We start from the raw sequence: 21,472 nt of genomic DNA, 5'->3' as shown, positions 1-21,472 counted from the left end.
CATCCATCCAACCATCAATACATACATACATACATACATACATACATACATACATACATGGTGGCTGCCCCCTTGTTATCGAGTATGGCCATTGCATGAAGCTTAATCAATGTTATTATCATGCAATGCCTGTGCAAGAAGATTTTTTTTAAAGTGAGGAAAGGCTGTGCACTGAGTCAATCCCACTCACTAAGCAACAGCAGCCATAATCTGAAAAAAATGGAACAAGTCAACATCTGAGCCACAGGTTTTATGTTGGAGTTATCCTAGTTACCTGTGTTACCTTCTCCTAGAAGGATGCCCTAACAAAGACTAGGAGTCCTTCACTCCCAATGGTTTAACCGTGCGATCGGGTATTCAGTCTGATTATTTCTATGTCCCCACACATGATACAGCCTTAAGACATTTATTGGATGGCCTTTGACTCTCAAGAGTTCCTCCGCCCTTTGATGGGTTTTGTTTTTCATCCCACAGAGTGTGCAATAAACACCCTTCTCACCAAGCAAGCTTGGTGGGGTTGCCGGTTTAGTCGCTGATGACCCAACCATGCAACAGGTTGTACTGGGTTACATGTTACCAGTAGCACTCAAAAGCAACCGGACATTGGTATCTGATATATATTATGTTTTCAAATGCAACACATCCATTTGTGATATTTACAACAGTAAATAGCCTATATTGATGTATAAACATTAAGTACAATTTGTCTGTTTTAGTCTAATACTGTTTCTGTTGCATATAACAGATATACATACATATATACATATATACACATAACACACACATACACATAGTATATCTTGTGTTTACAAATTAATGTATGGCTGCAAGTGTTAATTTCAGAGCTTCATCATCATTCAGTCTGCTTCCAGTATAGTGGTTTAGCTACTACCAAGGAATACTACTAGTTGTGGTATACAGAGCAAATATAGAAGAAATTATGATAAATACTCATTTATTTCACTATTCTAGTTGTTTGGAACCCAACTTACAGTTCAGCATCCAATTCCACTTGGAAACTCTGATGCTGTGTTCCAAACAACCCCAATGAAATGTATATAGGAAAAAATATAAACTTTTTCTTATCTTAATCTCTCTCTCTCTCTCTCTCCATATGCTTACCTACCTACCTACCTACCTACCTACCTACCTACCTACCTACCTATCTGCCTACCTGACTACATACATACATACATACATACATACATTGGTACGTACGTACGTACATGCATAGAATTATTAATGTTTATAAATCAGTTTGCTTCAATATATCTAACTTCTTGCAAATATGTTGAGTGCCTCATATATCCATTCATATATATATCACTATTACTCATTGAGTCTCATTTCTGAATACACATGTGTGATATCTTTTTATCAATATTCCATCAACTGATTCAACTTTAAAAAAATATATTGTATTGTTCTATTCAGACTAGGTTTTATGTTATCAGCTGAAACTTTTTATTTTACTATCAGTCCCTCACCTAATCTGCATATGCATGATTGTATTTTTTTCTAGTAATGGATTTTCAGTGATCTTATCTTAAATGGTTTAATACAGGCATATCTGAGAAACACTAGCAGTTAAATGTTGGAAGGCATTTTGCAGGTGAATATGAACTCAAAAGTTTCAACACCTGGCAAATGTTTATTTACCTTCATTTCCTGTTTGTCTTTGTTCACATACTTATGTTTAATACATACAAATGTATTCTTTAAACTGCCATTACTCATTAATAAATTACCTGTCTGTCTGTCTTTCTATATATTTACAGGTTTAGTTGCACAAAGACGATAAATAGAACTCAATACCCAAATGTATGTATGTATGTATGTATGTATGTATGTATGTATGTATGTATGTACGTATGTATGTATGTACTTTAACTACAGCATTAGAGCTTTTTAGCTCTTATTTCTAGCAATGTACATGATCTAACACCCTAGTCATGTTTAGTGACAATTATAGTTTTCCTTTTTGGTAAACATTGTACTCAGCTGTCTATACACAGACTCACACACACACACACACACACACACTCATTCACACGCACACACGCATGCACACACACTCACACACACACACTCACACACACACACACATTCACACACACACACATGCATGCACACACACACACACACACACACACACACACACACACACACACACACACACACACACACACACATTAATGGTGCATTCCAGATTTGAGACTTTTTTTAAGAGGAGCAGTTATAACTGTTCTAGAATAGTGTAATTTTTGCATATCATTACTATACAACTAAAATGTTGACCTGCCAACTTTTCTTATTAGGAGACAGCTTTAACAGCATTTTCAACACACCCTATTAAACACAGTTATGACTGAATAGTTTGCAGAATGCTGTCAAGATGTGAAGACAATTTGAAAGCTCACTATGCTATAAAGTTTTGTGTTAAACTGGGCTTAAAACATTACAGAAACTTATGAAATTATGGATTAACTTGTATGAACTGAGCATCTGCTTTTCGCTGGCACAAGAGGCCAGGCAAAGCAAGTCTACTAGAAAGCTCATGATGATCCCCTTTTTCAACAGCAAGGACATCATCTACATCCTCTGGTTTTTCTTGACCAGATGGTCAGCAATGAACATTTAGTGGAGGTTTTGAGGGAGTTCAGGAAGAAATTTTGTTGCAGAAGGCCAGAACACCAATACTAGGACAAGACATCAGTCCTCAATTCTGTCCTGGTATGAACCTGGTGGAGGTGGTTATCAGCTTTATGCTAGGGATGAGGGGTAGGTTATGAAAGAGGAGAGAGGAACAGAGCAAGTTCTTGTAGAGGATCTGCATGGTTATTTACATTTACTTGCATGCCACCAGCACTACTGAGGTCACCATTAACTTGCAAGTCAACAAACTTAGGAAGGATATAAGTTAGATGGGGGCTAACGTATGAGGGAAGAGGTTGGGATAGAACAGGCTCTTGTTGTAGAGAAGTAGAGAAGCTATATGGCTACTCATATTTAGGAGAGAAAGAGAGTGAGAATAAACTAGAGGTATATCCAAAGAGATAAACAGTGGATGAGGTGGCACTACAGGGAGCAGGAGGTGTAGTAGCTTGGAGAAATGGGAGTGTGCAAGAGTGTATGTGTGTGTGGGTGTGTGGGGTAAGATAGCAGAAGCAAGAGAGTGATGTAAGCAGCATCTATGAGGATGAAGGAAGGAATGCATGAGTTGAGGAGGCTACAGGGATACAAACAGAATGATAGTGATGATACTGTTGATAAGAGGAGAAGAGAGAGAGAGAGAGGGAGAGAGAGAGAGAGAGAGAGAGAGAGAGAGAGAGAGAGAGAGAGAGAGAGAGAGAGAGAGAGAGAGAGAGAGAGAGAGAGAGGATAACATGTTTGGATAAGCTGCAAGGAACAGTTTATATGTGAGAGTTTGTCAGGATATTGCTTTCTACTAAAGGCACAAAGCCAGAAATTTTGTGTGAGGGGGTTAGTCAATTACATCGACCCCAGCTCTTGACTGGTACTTATTTTATCAACCCTGAAAAGATGAAAGGCAAAGTCAACCTTGGCAGAATCTGGACTGAGAACATGTGGACAGATGAAATGCCGCTAAGTATTTTGCCTAGCATGCTATTGATTCTGCCAGCTCCCCACCTTTTGTGTCAGTATATTAAAAGTACCAGCATGTTCTTAAGCATTCTATCGGACCTAATCACAGTGTATAACATCAGTATAAAATAGAAGGAAACTTACAGGTTCTCCTTTGGCACCATCTCTTCCTATTTCTCCATCAATGCCATCTGAAATACATATGAATATGAAATTATATCACAGTCAATCCTCAGATCAATTGAGATGTTTTTTACAATTTTGATAATCTGATAATGACACATTTTTATTGTTCTTACTATCATGAGTATGAAGCAAAAGACTGTTTCTTGTGAGGTTTAAATGTGTGTGAAATAATGGTAAACAGTTTTGAATGATACTCTTCTGAGAACAAAGAACCATTTTTGTGGAACCCTTTATTTAAAACCCTTTTTCATTCAGCCATATGCTTATTATGTAAGTATATTTATGCTCTATGAGAGCAGAATACAATAGCTGCAGAATTGAGATTATTAAATCAACATTGTGAGCCTAAGCTATATATATTTTACCATTATATAAACTTTCTAATGTATACATCCTAGAAATGTGATGCCTGTGTTATTATTTAAGTGTTTGAAACTTTAAGAAAGATCATTTGTGAGAAATATATTTTCAGAGAACTAACTATCAGTATGGGATCATGATGAAGGGTTTCATTTTATTCTAATTTAATTTCTACTTCAAAATTTCAAAACCTTCATATCTTTTCAGCCAGAGCAACCTCTTTTCCAAGTTTATGTAAATCTTTGAACTGAATGTATTACCCAAGTATGGGAAGGCATGTGCCCTAGAAGTTTAGGTGATTCTCACTTTATTGGTTCAATTCCTGGACAAGGCAGAGAACTGAGTCCTTGAACTGGACATTTCATTTCATACTGTTTCAGTCTATTCAGCATAAATAAGTACCAGCTGAGTGGTGGTGCAGCCTTCTCTCACTCTAACAGTCTATTCTAGATGTTTTTTTGGGGGGTCAAGGGTGGAAAGGCCAAGGGGATGTCTATGTCTGTTTATAGCTACATAACCTAAAGCAATTAGTAAAAGCATGGTATAATCGTCTACAAAGACAGACTTGTTTGCGAATGGTAGCTGTGGTATATCCTAGAGGGAAAAGAACATGCAAAATCATTTAAAAGAGATAGTCAACGAAAAGGTGATCGCAGATTGCAGAAGAAATTTGTCAACAAGTTATATATTTTAGCTTCTTAAAAGTACAAGATATAAATTTCTTTTCAAATATCAAAATTCTTCTTTATACTACTTTCTGATAGTGTCAAAACAGCACACAAATTGTCATTATTAGAATTACAATCACACTCTTGTTAAAACTACTAATTTTTCTTACTTAAGCCATTCTCTCCTTGTTCTCCTTTTACTCCCGGCAATCCTTTTAAACCTGGAAGACCAGGGGGCCCAGTGTGACCTGGAGGTCCACGTGGTCCAACGATTCCTTTTTCCTTTGCCATTTCATCATTTCCAGAAGCCTCAAGGTCAATGTATGTGCCTGAGTATCCAGATGAAGGTTCTCTAATTGGCTGTGCTGGTAGACCTGGAGGACCTGGTGGACCTGGTAAACCAGTAGAACCAGGTAAACCAGGCTTACCTGCAGGACCAACAATAGATTTGCCAGGTGCACCCTGTGGATAAAAGGAAAAGAAAAATGTTTCAGTTATTTTTACTTTGGAAACCATATGTAAAACCAAATTCTTATGTTTACATAAGAGCATTTAGTTTTGACTTCATCTTTATGTTCAGTGTATATATATATATATATATATATATATATATATATGTATATACACACACACACATAGAGGAGAGGTGCTGAAAAAGCTCTGGTTTTGTGTAAAAGAAAATGCAAAAAGACCAGTTATCAGTTAATTATGACTTTATTCAACACATTCTCCTCTCAGATTCACTTACTTAATGCAGAGCTCCTTCAGTTTTCCTAAGCTCTGTAAAAATAACTTGGAAGATTGGGCCTTTAGCCAAGCCTTTTGTGATACACTTAGACCCAGAAACTTTTCAGCACCCCCTTGATATATATATATATATATATATATAATATATATATATATATATATATATATATATATTGAAGTAAGTGTAGGGATAAGCAAGTTAGACAGATCAATAAAGTATATTAAATACATAAAATACAAAAAATGTATATACATTTACATAGAGAATTAAAGGGGTTGAAGAAAAATATTACAAATCCAACAGCTGTTTCTGGGGCTCAGTGGTCCCAAATAGTGTTTGTAGATTGATTCCATTGTTGGATGAGATGAGCCTATGTGTTTGGGGAAGAGATCTTACATTTGAAGCATTGAAGGAAAGAAGTTCAATATATATATATATATATATATATATATATATATATATATATATATATTTATGAATTGCCAAGCAAAGTAATATTTTCTAGTGCTTAAGCATGTTTTTCATAGAAAAATTGAAACAAGCCACATTGCTAGTATGAAGGTGTAGCTCATTTACAATCATCACATAATGTCATGATAAGGGTTCACACAAATACACACATGCAAACACAAATATACATATATAGTTATATATACAATGGACTTGTTTCAGTTCCATCTGTTAAATCCACTCACAAGCCTTTTATCTGCTGGGGTTTCAGTAGAAGTCACTTAGCCTAGATGCTGTATAGAGGGATTAAAACATAATCGCTTATGGTTGGAAGCAACCACGTAGCAATGCCAGTGTCTGTTTGTCAGTGTATCTAACTATCAGCATCAACATCATCATCATTCAATGTTGATTTTCTACGCTGGCATGTGTTGGACACTGATAAAATCCAATAAGTGCAAGGACTGCATCATATTTCATCATCTAGATTGGAATGGTTTCTACAGGTGTATGTTCTTCTTAATGCCTAGCCCTGGGCCACATGGAGGCATAGTGGCTGAGTTCCCTTTGGGTGTTGGGCCTGATGGAGGCAAAGTGACTGAGTTCCCTTGGAGCATTGCGCCCATAGAGTCAAACTGACTGAATTCCTTTCAAGTGTTGGGCCTCACGGAGGCAAGGTGGCTGAGTTCCTTTCGAGTGTTAGGCCTCACAGAGGCAATGACCAAGGCCTCTGATATTATGTTGTGTTTTAGAAGACCCATCGAGCCGAGCAAAATCACAGTCATGGCAGATACCGGTGTCACTCAAATGACACTCATGCCTGTGGCACATAAAAGAACCCATAATACTCTCAGAGTGGTTGGCATTAGGAAGGGCATCCATCTGTAGAAAACCATGTCAAATCAGACTGGAGCCTGGTGCAACATTCCAGCATGCCAACCCAGTCAAACCATCGAACCTATGTCAGCATGGACAACGGATGATGATGATGATGACGATGATATCCTGAATCCCTTATGTTTACAGGAGTAATACATCCCTGAAAAGTATGCTTTAATGTGAAATCCCACAATGTGAAATTAATTTCCCTAATGAATTTCATGTTACAATATAATAATAATGCTTTCCAATTGATATTTTTATTTAAGAAAAGAAAAAAACAGTATAAAAATGAAATGGAAAAACAAAAAAAACAAGCAACACAACTACTTTTATGCATGAAACTTAGAATGTCCAAATATACACAGTACATTGTCAGGTGACATGCTGTGCTTGAGAAGACCTATTGAGTCAAGTAAAATCAAAAATCAAAAATCAAAATCACAATCAGAATCTCAATCAAATTGAAATCAAAAATGAAAATTGTAGATGTGGCTGATGCCAGTGCTGCCTGACTGGCTCCTGTGCTGGTGGCATGCAATAAGCACTATTAATGCATGGGTCATTGCCAGTGCCACCTGACTGGCTCCCTGTGCCAGTGGAATGTAAAAAGCACCGTCCAAACGATGATGACGATGATGATGATGATATATATATATATATATATATATATACTACTAATATAGGATGAAGTTTTTTTCTACAGAAAATATTCCATCAAAAATGATTATGAAATACGGTTTTTCTTTATGTTTATTCCCTCATGTATTTCTCTTCAAATGCTTAAATACACACACACACACACACACACACACACACACACACACACATATATATATATATATATATATATATATATATATGTATTTAAGCATTTGAAGAGAAATAAATGAGGGAATAAACATAAAGAAAAACCATATTTCATAATTAGGTACATACTTACCACAAAAAATACTGACCACTGTCTGAGGGGTGGTGATGGAATGAAAATTAAAAGAAGATGAGAGATGCTATCTTCTGTCTTACAATTCATCATCAACATCTACTTCACAGGTGAACTTATTCAAAATTATTTGATGTTTATAGCACATCATTTCTTTGTACAGCTCAGTGTATGAACTGAAGTATTTGTAATGCTTTTTATAATTTTTGTCATATTAGGGTTGTTATCATCAGAACTTACAAACCTTCCTTTATAGATGCCTACACTTTAGCAAGTTTTTTCACAGTCAACTTAAGTTTAGTTGTCGGAATTTCTGTTTTCTCAGTTTGTTTCTGTTCTAATAGTATCAGCTTCTTGTTAGATAAGTTTTCTCTGTTGGGTGCCAGTCACTCAGCCACATCATATTCTATGACTTCTTGAAGCCCCACATCATTTGCAAGTGTCACATTATCCAAATTTGGTGTTGACTTACTGCTTGTAGAAAACTTGTAAAGTCATAGTCACTGTCTAGCCACACATTTTTTCAATCAATGCACCCAAGAGCTGTTTCATGTTAAGCATCATATTATTAGATTTATAAAAGAATAACATTCAAGTTAACATGTTTTAGCACTGTGTCACATTTTTTCTTCCTCTTCAAACTTTCTTAAAACAATAAATTTCATATCCAGTGTAATACTTTTACTCCTTTTTTCATATTATTCTTTCAGTTTCTCTTGTTGGTTTCTTTCCAGACATTTTGAATTTTAGGTAAATTCAGTAGCACCAGTTATCAAGAATTATCCATAACAAATATGTAGTAAAAATTATAGCACCAGAAAAGAACAGTTTTGTGAGAGCAAAAAATTGTCTTATTCCTAGAGAAGGTATGTACCTTAGTGGTTAGGGTAATTGTCTCATGAGTATAAGACATGAGTTCGATTCCTGGTGGAATGTTGTGCCTATCTTTAAATGTCTGCCTATCTTTAAATATATATGTATGTATGTATGCATGCATGCATGCATGTATGTTTGTATGTATGTATGTATGTATGTATGTATGTATGTATGTATGTATGTATGTATGTATGTATGTATGCATGCATGCATGTATGTATGTATGTCAGGTCACCTTCGAGTGCTACTGGTAACATGTAACCCAGTACAACCTGTTGCATGGTCGGGTCATCGGCGACTAAACCGGCAATCCCACCAAGCTTGCTTGGTGAGGAGGGTGTTTATTGGACACCCTGCGGGATGAAAAACAAAACCTGTCAAAGGGCGGAGGACCTCTTGAGAATCAACGGCCATCCAATAAATGTTAGCACGGGTACGTAGAAATTCCGGTAGGGGGGGTGTCCGGCGTGCTGAAAGACCACTGGGAGTGAGGCGCCCCTCAGCTTCTGTTAAAGCACGTCTCTAGGAGAAGGTCACACTGATATAAAACCAGATATGCAGGGAATGGCATTGAACATTTTGGGGATCTTTGGTTTGTGCTAGAGATCACGGCGCTCCCACATCTCTGAGCCTGCGACTCATATTGGCACCAGACATCTTGCTCCGGCTTGTCTCTGGATAATGTCAATAGAGTGGAGAGGGTCTATGAGGTGTTGTGCAATCCTTATTGGACCTAAAACTCTGCACAGGCATTGCCGACCTTTCTTTTTTTTTTCCTATATATATATCTATCCTATTTTTAGTATATATTTTCTTCATTTTTAGTATATATGTATATATATATTTAAAAAATTTTTTTATTTGGAAGTCCTGCGGCGATGGGAAGGTGGTGAAGCATGCAGATCTGACGGGTTGGAAGCATGTAGTCAGCGACCTGCACATAGGCGGCCCATGCTAGATATAAAGTCGTCTCCTTTTCGCCCAAGACGGCGGTAGGATTCGGTTGCTGCATGGGTGTCTGAGCAGCTCCATTTGGAGAGGGCACTGCTCACCCAGAGACCGGGGAGGTTCTAGAAAAGGTGAACCAAAAATTGCCTGTCTTTCCATATCTGGTCAGTTTAGCGCGACTGACGGATGTCCACTCTGCGCTCGAAAAACAAAGAGTCTTTTATTTATAAAATCTGGACGGAACTTAAACATTTCATGTTGGAATGTGCGTACTCTGTTGGACAACAAGAATGATTGCAGGCCTGAAAGACACACTGCACTTGTTGCTTGTGAGCTGAACCGTTATAAAATTGATATAGCTGCACTCTCAGAGACTCGTATAGAAGGTGATGGTCAGCTTGAGGAAGTAGGAGGCGGATACACCTTTTTTTGGAAAGGAAGGCAGAAGGAGGAGCGCAGAGAGGCTGGTGTTGGTTTTGCAGTCCGATCTGATATCCTGAAGAAGTTGGAAGAGCTCCCTGTTCCTATAAATGAATGTATAATGACCCTACGGTTGCACTTGAAAGGTAAGCGGTTTGCTACTCTAATAAGTGCCTATGCACCTACTTTGACTAGCTGTGATGAAGATAAAATAATCTTTTATACCCAGCTGAGAGCCATACTTAGAAAAATCCCCAATTCTGATAAAGTCATTCTACTGGGGGATTTTAATGCCAGAGTAGGAACAGACTGGCAAACATGGAACTCTCTAGGACGTTTTGGTGTAGGGAAAATGAATAGCAATGGTCTCATGCTACTGGAGCTTTGCGAAGAACATGGACTTTACATTGCAAGTACTCATTTTGTGCACAAAGGTGATCACACAACAACATGGATGCATCCAAGGTCCAAAGTTTGGCACTTGCTGGATTACGTCATCATCCGCAAGCGCGACATTTATGACATTTGTAATGTCAAGTCCTTGCATGGATCAGAATGCTGGACAGACCACAGTCTGGTGCGAGCAAAGTTCCGAATGGTGATTAGGGCGAAAGAGAGAAGAGGACCAGTCAACATTCCTCGCCGTCTAAATGTCCACAAGGTATATGACGTTGTGGTTAGGAAAGAGCTTCAGACTCGCTTGTCCAGCATTGAAACTGCTGCAGGATGGGAAGATTTTCGAGACCAGGTTGTTCAATGTGCAGCCGAAACACTGGGGTATGTTACTGCCAGACACAGAGACTGGTTTGATGAGAATGATGCTGAAATTCAACGACTATTAGTTGTGAAGCGCCATGCCCACAGTGTGTTGCTGCACAGAGAACTGTCTACTGTGCAGCGAAGTCTAGCACTTGCCCACTATATCAGTGTAAAATCACTACTGCAGCGATCTCTCAGGAAGATGCAGAACACTTGGTGGGAGGATCTTGCTCGAGATGTTCAGGCTGCTGCTGATGCAAATGACAGCAAGAAACTTTACCATCTTATGAAGCGAGCTTATGGACCTAAGAGCTCCACATCAGCTCCTTTGCTTTCCAAGGAGTCTTCCACTCTGTTTACTAAATCAACAGAAATCACAGGTCGCTGGATCGAACACTTCTCTGAACTCCTAAACCATGAGTCAGTTGTAGATGAAACAGTGATTGATACTATGAAACAAAGACCTATCATTGACTCCTTAGACTCATCACCAACAATACATGAAGTAATGACATCAATAAGTAAATTGAATCTTGGTAGGGCACCTGGAAAGAATGGAATTTGTGCTGAGGTCTTGCGATTTGGTGGTAATTGCATCACACAGTCCCTTCATGAACTTATTAATGCAGTCTAGAGGGATGGTGCAATCCTTAAGGACTGGAAGGATGCAATTATTCTTCCTCTATATAAAGGAAAAGGAGCCAGAACAATGTGTGGTAACTACAGAGGTATTGTTCTGCTATCAGCTGCTGGCAAGGTTCTGGCAAATATTCTTCTTACCCGTTTGAATGGGTGTCTCGTAGATGATGTCCTATCTGAATCTCAATGTGGCTTCCGATCTGGTAGAGGGACAATGGATATGATTTTCACAGCAAGACAGATGCAGGAGAAGTGCTATGAGCAGAATATGGATCTTGTCCAGGTATTCATTGATTTAACTAAGGCCTTTGATACTGTAAATAGGGCCTTTCTATGGAAAATACTTGGCAAACTTGGATGTCCGGATCACTTTGTATCTATAATTAAATCATTTCATGTTGGGATGGAGGCTTGGGTCAATGTTGGTGGTGCCATGGCGGGACCCATTCCTGTAGAGAATGGTGTTAAGCAGGGTGACATCCTTGCCCCAACTCTCTTTTCTTTGTACTTTGCTGCTACTTTTACTCATGCTTTTGCTAAGGTTAGCTCTCTGGGAATATATGTCAGATATCAATCTTCTGGCCGCCTCTTTAATCTTCGCCGATTTGCTGCCAATTCAAAGGTTTCCCAGTCTATTATTCATGACCTTCTTTATGCAGATGACTGTGACTTAGTCACTCATACAGTGGATGACATGCAAATACTCATGAATTGCATTTCTGCTTCTTGCAGGGCATTTGGACTCAGCATTAACCTGGACAAGACTGTTGTAATGTTCCAGCCTGCACCAGGAAATCCATATATAGAACCAGCTATCTTGGTTGAAGGAACAATTCTGAAGGTAGTAGACAAGTTTGTCTACCTGGGCAGCACACTCAGCCGTTCTTGCTCCCTGGATGAGGAAATATCTTTCAGGTTGCAGAGATCAACAAATTCCTTCCGGTCTCTTCAGTCTCGTGTCTGGTCCCAACATGGCATCTCAAGGAGAACAAAAGTTGCTGTGTACCGTGCATGTGTACTGACAGTGCTTATCTACTCATGTGAGACATGGACTCTGTACAAACGTCAGGTAAGGGTCCTTGAACGTTTTCATCAGAGATGTCTCAGACACATTCTCAATGTTGGCTGGACCTCAAAAATTCCAGACACACAGATCCTGAGGACAGCTGATATCTTGAGTATTGAGGCGATGGTACACAAGCACCGGTTGCGTTGGACTGGACACCTTATTAGAATGGAGGATAGAAGGATTCCTAAGCAGATGCTCTATGGAGAACTTGTGAATGGAAGGAGACTCCGGCAGAAACCAAGGCTGCGATTTAAGGACTGTGTTAAGTCCTCATTAAAGGCCTTTGATATGCAGGACACTGACTGGGAGAACAATGCCTGTCATTGCCACAGATGGAGGAAGCAGGTTAAGGAGGGGATCGACACTTTTGAGAGAGCACATATCCAGCATGAAGAACTTAGGCGAGTTGTGCGAAAGTGCACGGCTCGTATAGTGAATGGGGAAAGCTTGGTCTACAATGTTTGCAGTTGTGTGTGCTTGTCAAGAGCAGGGCTCATTAGCCACCAATGGAGCCGCAAATGCAAAATATAAGTTAGTCCTAGAGTGCACAATGTTCCTGAAGGTCGGCAATGGTCTTCCTCGGTCATGAGTGGACGGCCATCATGTATGTATGTATGTATCTATGTGTGCATGTATGTATGTATGTATGTATGTATGCATGCATATTACTTGCTAGTTATGGGCCTGGAGGAAAGGGCAATATTTATGGCCTTTACATGCTCTCCATGACTGGTGAGACTGATATTGTTAATGTCTTGCTTAAACTATTGCAAGTTGTCGTCTCTTGGTAAAAGAGTGCTGGAGTGGAGACCATCTACCTTTGATGAGCAGAATACATTATAGCAATGGCATAACAGGCAGAGAGATGCTATATGATGTATGTAGTTCAGAACCAGGGGCATATTTATGAGTGATTTTATGTTTGTCGGGTGGTCTAGAATCTGCGTGCATATATATGAAAATAAATATGTGAGTATATGTATAATGTTTGTGCACATGAACAATAAAGTCAAATGAGTTTAAGAAAGAAATGTTTAGTAATTGATAACATCGTGTAATCATTGCTATTTCATAAGTAATTGTTGCTAATACTAACCTTTACTCCTGTGAGGCCAATCATTCCTCTCTCTCCCTTTTCTCCTTTAACACTTACTCCTCCTTGACCACTCAAATCAAGTTTTACTATTTCTCCTTTTTCTCCCTTCTGACCCTTCTGACCGGAAACTCCAATTGGTCCCTTTGGACCAGGAAGTCCTTGATCCCCTGTGAAAAAAAAAAGGTAAATTATATGTAAAGTACTATGAATTAAAATTATGCACACAATAAGCACAAAAATCTGAAGAAGTTCTTCATCTCAAAAGATAAGAACTGGTATTATTGAGGAATCAAAGAACTGACAGAAAGGTGAATACAGACAGTATCTTAAAATAATTAAATGGTGGGTGATATAATTGAAGAAACACCTTGTCAGTCATCCCTATACTTTCCTTCTAGCATTTTTGCTTCCTATGCACCTATAACATCTTGAATAAAAGAATTTATACTACTAATTCCCTTTCCCTCTTTGCTAAAGAGGCAGAAAGTCTTGGATATAAGAAATAAGAGGGTGATAAAGCCCATTGATTGGTAGTTTTGCATGTCATGTACATTTGAGTGCTTTACTGATGCTAAGTGCAATATCACAGTAGTAAGTAACACAGGAGAGTAGATTTTTTGTTGGTGTGGTTTTTTGAAATCCATTGATAATAGAGATTCAAATTTTGGGGAAGATTGTTGTTAATGGCTATTTACATCACTTTCAGCATGATGTAAGTTACAATAGTGGAAATGGTCAGAGACTGAGGCATGTTTCATTGAAGCAGCTGAAAGTACTTCCATATTTTTCCTGTATATGTATGTAATGGATAGCCTGATGAAATGAAAAAAAATTACTTTGTGGGTGGATTTACTTAGTAGGAAAACAGAAGTATTTTTCTCCTTGAAAATACTGCTTGTAGAACCATCATATTTGAGTAGTGTGGTAGAAATCCTAATGGTAAGAGACTAAAAGAATTGTTTTGTAGGAAGAAGAGTTTGTGGACTGTGCTATGACTGGAAGTATCTATCATTCAACACCATAGCCATGAGTAAACCACATGTGGGGATTCTGGACCATAAGTGTTGGTTATATATTGGAGGTGGAGAGACATGGTTCATTTATCAGTTATTGAACTATTTCTTATTGGTTTGATGTGAAGCACACGTGCTGATGAGTTACTACAATCAGATAACATAGAATTGACACAAAACTTTGACCAGTCATCTAATTTGGTGTCACAGAATGAGGGAGATGCTTGTGTAGTCTGAGGGCATTTGGGAGATAATCATAATAAAGGAATGATCAGATGACCCAAAAGGGTATAGATGCTGATGATTTGGTAGAGGCTGGTTTTAGAGGTGAGAATAAGATCAAGAGGGTTTGAATAAGGCATCTTGCATAAAAACAGCCTTATAAGTTGAGGGTAGAGTGTGTCTATAGTAGAGGGAGAGAGAAGGAAATGAATAAAGACTAATTTTAAATAGTTAGGTTAAAATTCAAAACATTCAACCTGAGACTAGAGATGACACTAAATAAGCTCAATACTCATGGTGTTATGTATTGCTTAAAACTGGTCATATCTATATTGATGTGGAAAAATTAATGATGATGATGATTTTAATGCAGTGCTGGTACTAGTGGTAGTTATGGTGATCCAGTTGTGGTTATGATAATCAAGATTAAGTATGCTTTACATACACATACTTGTGTGGCCTAATGTATTATCAAATTCAGCCTAATGTATTATCAAAAGGCAACAGTACTTTCATCATCATCATCATCGTTCACATCCGCTTTCCATGCTGGCATGGGTTGGACGGCTTGACTGAGGACTGGCAAGCCAGGAGGCTGTACCATGCTGTACCAAGCTTCAATCTGATCTGGCAAGGTTTCTACAGCTGGATCTCTTTCCTAATGCCAACCATTCCAAAAGTGTAGTGGGTGCTTTTTATGCGCCACTGGTACGAGGGCCAGTCAGGCAGTACTGGCATTGACCATGCTTGAATGGTGCTTTTTATGTGTCACCAGCACAGGAGCCAGGCAGGTGGCACTAGCAATGGCCATGCTTGAATGGTGCTTTTTAAGGTAATGAGATAGCCATAATTATTGAGGAAACAAGAATGGAGTTGTTGGGGAAGTTAGACAGGTGAAGTTGGGATTGTTGAAGCAGGGAGAAGAATGGAGTTGCTTAAAGAGTGACACAGATAGAATTGTTGAGGTAATGAGTGAGATGGACTGGGTAGAGTAGTTAGTAAAATAAGTAAAAAGTGATAGCCATTAATTTATTAAATTTAGAACATCAGCCAATAGATTTTGTAGGAGAAACTATCTATGGCTGTAAAAGAATGTTCAAGTTGTCAATAATCAGTTCTTACCTTTCAAGCCTGATCGTGGTGGCAGTGGTGGAGGAGGTGAAATCATTGGTTGACTTATTCCTGGTTCACCTTTTATACCTTTATCACCTCGTGAGCCCTTCTCACCTTTAATTGTGTGACTTATATGAGTTTTCTGTGAAAAATAATGAAGATTATATTAAATATGAAACCATAAACAACAATGTTAAAGTTTTAATTTTTGTCTCTTTCATAACTTTTTGTGGATTGCCTGGTGGAATATATCCCCCCCTCAACATCTTTGCTGCACCAATGATTCCAAACCTAGTTAGAGCTTTGCAGAGTGATTGATCTGCAGCCTCTCTTGAAGCACATTTCAAGTGGGTTTGACTGGATCCAGCATGGATTTGACTAACATTAAAGTTTGGCACACACACACACGCATGCACGCGTGTATGTGTGCACGCACACACACACACACACACACATTGTGTAGCTCAGTTTGAATGGAATTTAACAAATAATTTGATTTTATTCTCAGAATACAGTTATATCACCATTAAATAATCAATTGTTAGTTCTAAACTGGCTTTAAAGTATTAACCTTATTTCTGCCTGCCTCCACCACTTACTCTCTCTCTCACACATACATAAACAGCTTCTAAGATTGTGTTTGGGTTTTTTCTTTTTATTAATGATTTTTTTCTCATTTCCTTATTTATTTTTAACTCAGAAAAATAATCTTCCTTAGCTCTCTAAAGGAAGCAGATGAGTGTGGCATTTTTTTTATTGCCCTGTTTTATCAGTATTTGTAACTGGTTAAAAATAATCATCAGAGGGTTAAAAATTTCTCACTGTTACTTTGAAGCTAATTTTTAAGTAATAAAGCCCTGCCTTTTAATCATAATTTTATATGTATGAGCAAATATATTGTGGAAATTGATTTGTATTTCAGTTTTAATATATTTGTGGAATTCTATATAGTATTGTAGTGCTATCAACTTATGCTTTTCTGTCTATTTTTCATCAGAGCAGGGAGCTTCCAACTAACAGGGTTAGATACGCAATGTATTGTAAAAAAAGAATTTTTTTTTAAAGACTTTCTTTGTATCTTCTAAAGAACATGTATTTAATGAAGCAAATTTAAGAAGAGCTTAGACAAGACAGATTTTCTGAAGAAGTAAAATATAATCCAAATATACATCCACTTTTGCTAAATATATACACATTAATTAGTTTAATCCACAATTGAATCTGTAATTACTCCTATAACCAAACCTTTCTTAAAACCCTTGTACAAAGATCGCTTAATAAAAATAGTATAAACCACTAAAAGAAAACACTATAAAGCTTTTCTATTCTATAGCCTACGATTTCACAAAATTTCAAAAAAACCCGTCATAATTACCAAACTTTCCTAACAGCAACTGTGTCAATGCTGACACTTTTGCTTTCATAGAAAGTAATGAAGTGAAAGAAAGTATCTATTGAACTACAGTCATAGCCAATTCCAACTTTTATATTGACTGATCCCACCAACTCTTTCAGAAAAAGATTTAGTCAGCACAAACTTATTGCAAAATCCCAGTAGGAAGTCAGTTACCTTATTACCGTCTTGTATCATTTATAGTCTTTTGATATGCTTTTCAAACTCAAATGGTGAATTCTGTCAACAAGCTAAGACATGTATCATCATCATCATTATCATGCTGACATGGGCTGCACAGTTTGACAGGAGCTACCAAGGCTGGGAGCCACATTGGGTTCCATTGTCTGTTTTGATATAGTGTCTACAGTAGGATGCCAACCACTTTACAGTATGTACAATGTGTACAGAATGTACTTGGTGCTTTTTACATGACACCATCACCGGTTTTAACATGGATCATCTGTTACCAAATAAACTTTTCCATCTATGTCAGTCTTTAAGCAACTCCATTCTTCTCCCTGCTTCAACAATCCCAACTCAGCCTGTCTAACCTCCCCAGCAACACCAGTCTTGGTTCCTCAATAATTATAGCTATCTCATTACCTCCATGGCTCCAGCTGTTTTACTACCTCAATCAGTCCATCAGTTTCCTTATTTCAACTATTTCACTAGTTCACTAAAATACATTTGTCTCACTATCTTAATAATTTCATCTGTCTCTCACTTCCTTAACATTCTTATCTGCTTAAATGCCTCAACATCTTTGTTTTGTAATCATGTCAATTCTTTTGTGTTATCTGATGCCCTAGGTAAAAAAAATCAATCATATATGATTAATTATGGATTAAATTACTAGCTCACAATGATCAGTTCTACCAACAGTTAGTCTCTTTCTACATCTAAATGGACTGTGCCTTAAGAGTCACTTTGGAGATTTAGAAATATTATATCTGAACTGCAATTGCTTGACAGACACCCTAAGTTAGATTTTTCTTGGAGAAACCTGCATTTGAAATCTGAAATATCTAAAAACCAATTATGTTTTTAAATGATTAAATGATTAATCTCATCCCATATACACACCCACTAACGTTTTGAATACATCTCTAGCAAACAAATACGTCCAAAATTCTGTTATTTACTTCTTATTTTATTTACAAAATACATCCTTTATTCTCTAATGTATGTACATGCACACATACAGACACATGCACATAAACAAATGTGCATGCATACAAACACACCCCTCCCCCACACATCACATTGCCATGATAAACTTTATTCCTCTAATTTTACACATATCTTTGCTGATGGACCTACATGTACAACCATCTTCATATGTTGTCTCTGTATACACAGTATATCTCTAGTCTAACTTCAGTGTCTTTTAATTTCTTTACTCCCTTGTTTCAATTATGCATGAGGTTTATGACTGATTTCTTTCCTTGCTAATTCATCTTTATCACTTTCCATTTAACTTAATCCTTTCCATTCTAACCTTTTAGTTGTTTACTTAGCCTCTGCAGCAATGAGTAGGAATAATGCAATAACTTCATAATTGGAACATTATATAGTTTTTTTTTCAATGTATCTATTAATTAATCCAATTTTTAGATTTATTTACTTATCTTACTACGATATCAAACTTTTTTTACTCTATCTATTCAGTCATCCAGCTACATATTTATTGCCCAGTTCCTTCTAAATTATTTAAAGTTTTGCTATATCTTTTTGCTATAAATATTTTTTGTTTATAAATAAATTACAAATAGATACAGTGGTGTCTCTGTATATGAACATAATTCGTTCTGGAGCCTTGTTCATTACATGCGTAATTGAAATACACATAAATAAGGGTAATCTATTTGAAGCTATACTGAAACACCACATAAAGGTGTGAAATGATGTTATATTTGTCGATCTGTAGTAAATACATACATATATAAATATATGTTTGTGCATGAACATGCATTTTCATCCTTGGCTAGCTTCTGTCATGGTTTGTTTTTTGCAAAAAAATGAGAAATATTATCTTCTATATAAAATATGAAAATTTGCAAGCTACATGAAATAAGTATATGGACATTAATGACTAATCTGTATTTGCTCTCTGAGCAACTTATATATGTGCGTAATCTACTCATGGCTTGTTGTTCAAACTTCAGCTTTCTAAGTGAATGGGCTTCCAGTAGTCAGCTCATCATTTCATGTTCAAATTTCAACTCACTAAGTCACTTTTCAACTCACTCAGTCACTTTGCGTGTGTAGTTTGCTTGTGGTTTGTTGAATGAATGTCAGCTCTTTGTGTGAGTTTATTTCTCTTCAGAAAATCTGTTCGCTATTCAATTGGTTACTTTAGAGAACCATTCATATTAGGGTACCCCACTGTATGTCCTTTAGTACTTTATTGTTTCTTTTTAATTAACCCTTTGCCTTTCCATATTTTTCTCCCAATTTCTTAGATCTAGCTCATCTACCAGTTTAACCCAATTCAGATAACACTAGCCACATTCATATTTTATGCATTTGTACAGATTTTGAGTATGCTAAATTTGGGTGTCCAAGTTAAATTTGACAGTTTTTATAAAAGGAAAAGAAAACAATATCCCATCCAAAAAATAAAGTACCTAAAAAATCAAAATATATCAATTAGATTATGTCCAGGAGATAATAGTTTACTCAAAGTAGCCACCTTCAGCTTCCACCACAGTCTCAAGACTGCTCCAGAAACTAGTGCATGCATTTATCAGAGAAGATCTTTGAACAACTTTTGGATCTTGGGCATCAAGCTCGGTTTTGGTGTTGCAGGCAAGCAGCTGGTGTCTTTCCCAACAGCATCCCATAATCTATGGGTTTACTATCAAAGAAATTAGGAGGCCAGAAATTGGCACTGGTGAAGCTGTAGAAATTCTGTGACAACCACTTCTGATTCTTTGTGAGGGTATGGCAAAAACCTGGTACCAAATTACGGCCTTCCAGCAGCAACCCCATCTAGCCAGGGTTTGCCTACAGTCTCCAGCAGCTTCATATAGCCATCTGGATTGAGCCAAGGCACTGTTCAAAGATGTGGAAATGAATTCCTGTGTGTGTACACAGATTACTTGCTGTATTCCTTTCTGCTGGCCATAGTTTTGTAGTCTTTGTTGCAGCTATCTATGTCACATGTTACGGCCTCTTATTGGGTTCACAGAACATTGAGCAGTAGTCATGTTGTCAGCATTTTGATACCCAACACGAATCATCATAATACAGGTAACTATTTTCCAATATTTAGATGACTTCCAGTCCTCCGTGTTAGCTAACTTTTTCCTGACTACGATTTAAAATTTTTATACCCTCCAACTCTGTTTACTGTTCATAAATACATCAAGTTATTCATGAAAACAAAAGGAGACATACAAAAAAAAAAATTATCATCAAGTTTAACCTGAGCACCCTGTACCTCTGTACTTAACAGACATCTTTTCCTTTTATTTTGTATTATTCTTATTTTGTTTTATTTCCAGTAATTTCCCACTTTAACTTTATTTTTCACTCTCTACTTTTGGACTAACATCATATTGCATCTAATGTAGAAACAACCAAATTAATCCTCAGCCCACAGATTTAGTCTGAATGCTTGCAACAGAATGAATTCTGCGCAAGTAAAGAGGTAGATATAGTATCAGAAGACTTTCAAGTAATGGTAATTTTTCTAGAAAGTACACCCACCATTTTAAAATAGGACATATTGGATATGTTTGATACACTCAAAAGAAATGGGATGGTCACTGGTGGAAAGATTTTGATGTTAGGTCTGATTAATTAGAATCGTCTTTGGTCAAACACTACCACTGCCAGTGGCAGCAGCAGCATCACCACCACCACCGCCACCAGCACCAGCACCAGGACCACCACCACACCACCACCACCACCACCACCACCACCACCACCACCACCAACAACAACAACAACAACAACAGTAACAACAAATGTATGTGATCTTTTTCTTTTGGTAAAAATGTTTCCAAGATCTGATATCCCACAACTGTTAGACTACAAAAGGTGTGGTTATATGAATAGACTACGAATTTAGAATTAG

At 37.4% G+C, this 21,472-nt stretch overlaps 1 protein-coding gene across 10 annotated transcripts in view; it reads right to left on the bottom strand.

Annotated features, from left to right (window-relative positions):
* LOC115223963 (collagen alpha-1(I) chain) overlaps positions 1 to 21,472 on the bottom strand; it is a 317,450-nt gene that overhangs the window by 72,752 nt on the left and 223,226 nt on the right. For all 10 annotated transcript variants that reach the window (XM_029794720.2, XM_029794747.2, XM_029794756.2 and 7 more), the window contains 4 exons: positions 16,005 to 16,137; positions 13,648 to 13,814; positions 4,991 to 5,282; positions 3,751 to 3,797 (listed from right to left, as the gene is read on the bottom strand). In XM_029794720.2, the coding sequence (XP_029650580.1) occupies positions 3,751 to 3,797; positions 4,991 to 5,282; positions 13,648 to 13,814; positions 16,005 to 16,137 (639 nt within the window). The remainder of the gene's footprint in view (positions 1 to 3,750; positions 3,798 to 4,990; positions 5,283 to 13,647; positions 13,815 to 16,004; positions 16,138 to 21,472) is intronic.

This window comes from Octopus sinensis, linkage group LG2, assembly GCF_006345805.1.
Source record: "Octopus sinensis linkage group LG2, ASM634580v1, whole genome shotgun sequence".
NCBI lineage: Eukaryota > Metazoa > Mollusca > Cephalopoda > Octopoda > Octopodidae > Octopus > Octopus sinensis.
Note: the sequence above shows the minus strand (reverse complement) of the source record. Positions and strands in the feature narration are given on the sequence as shown.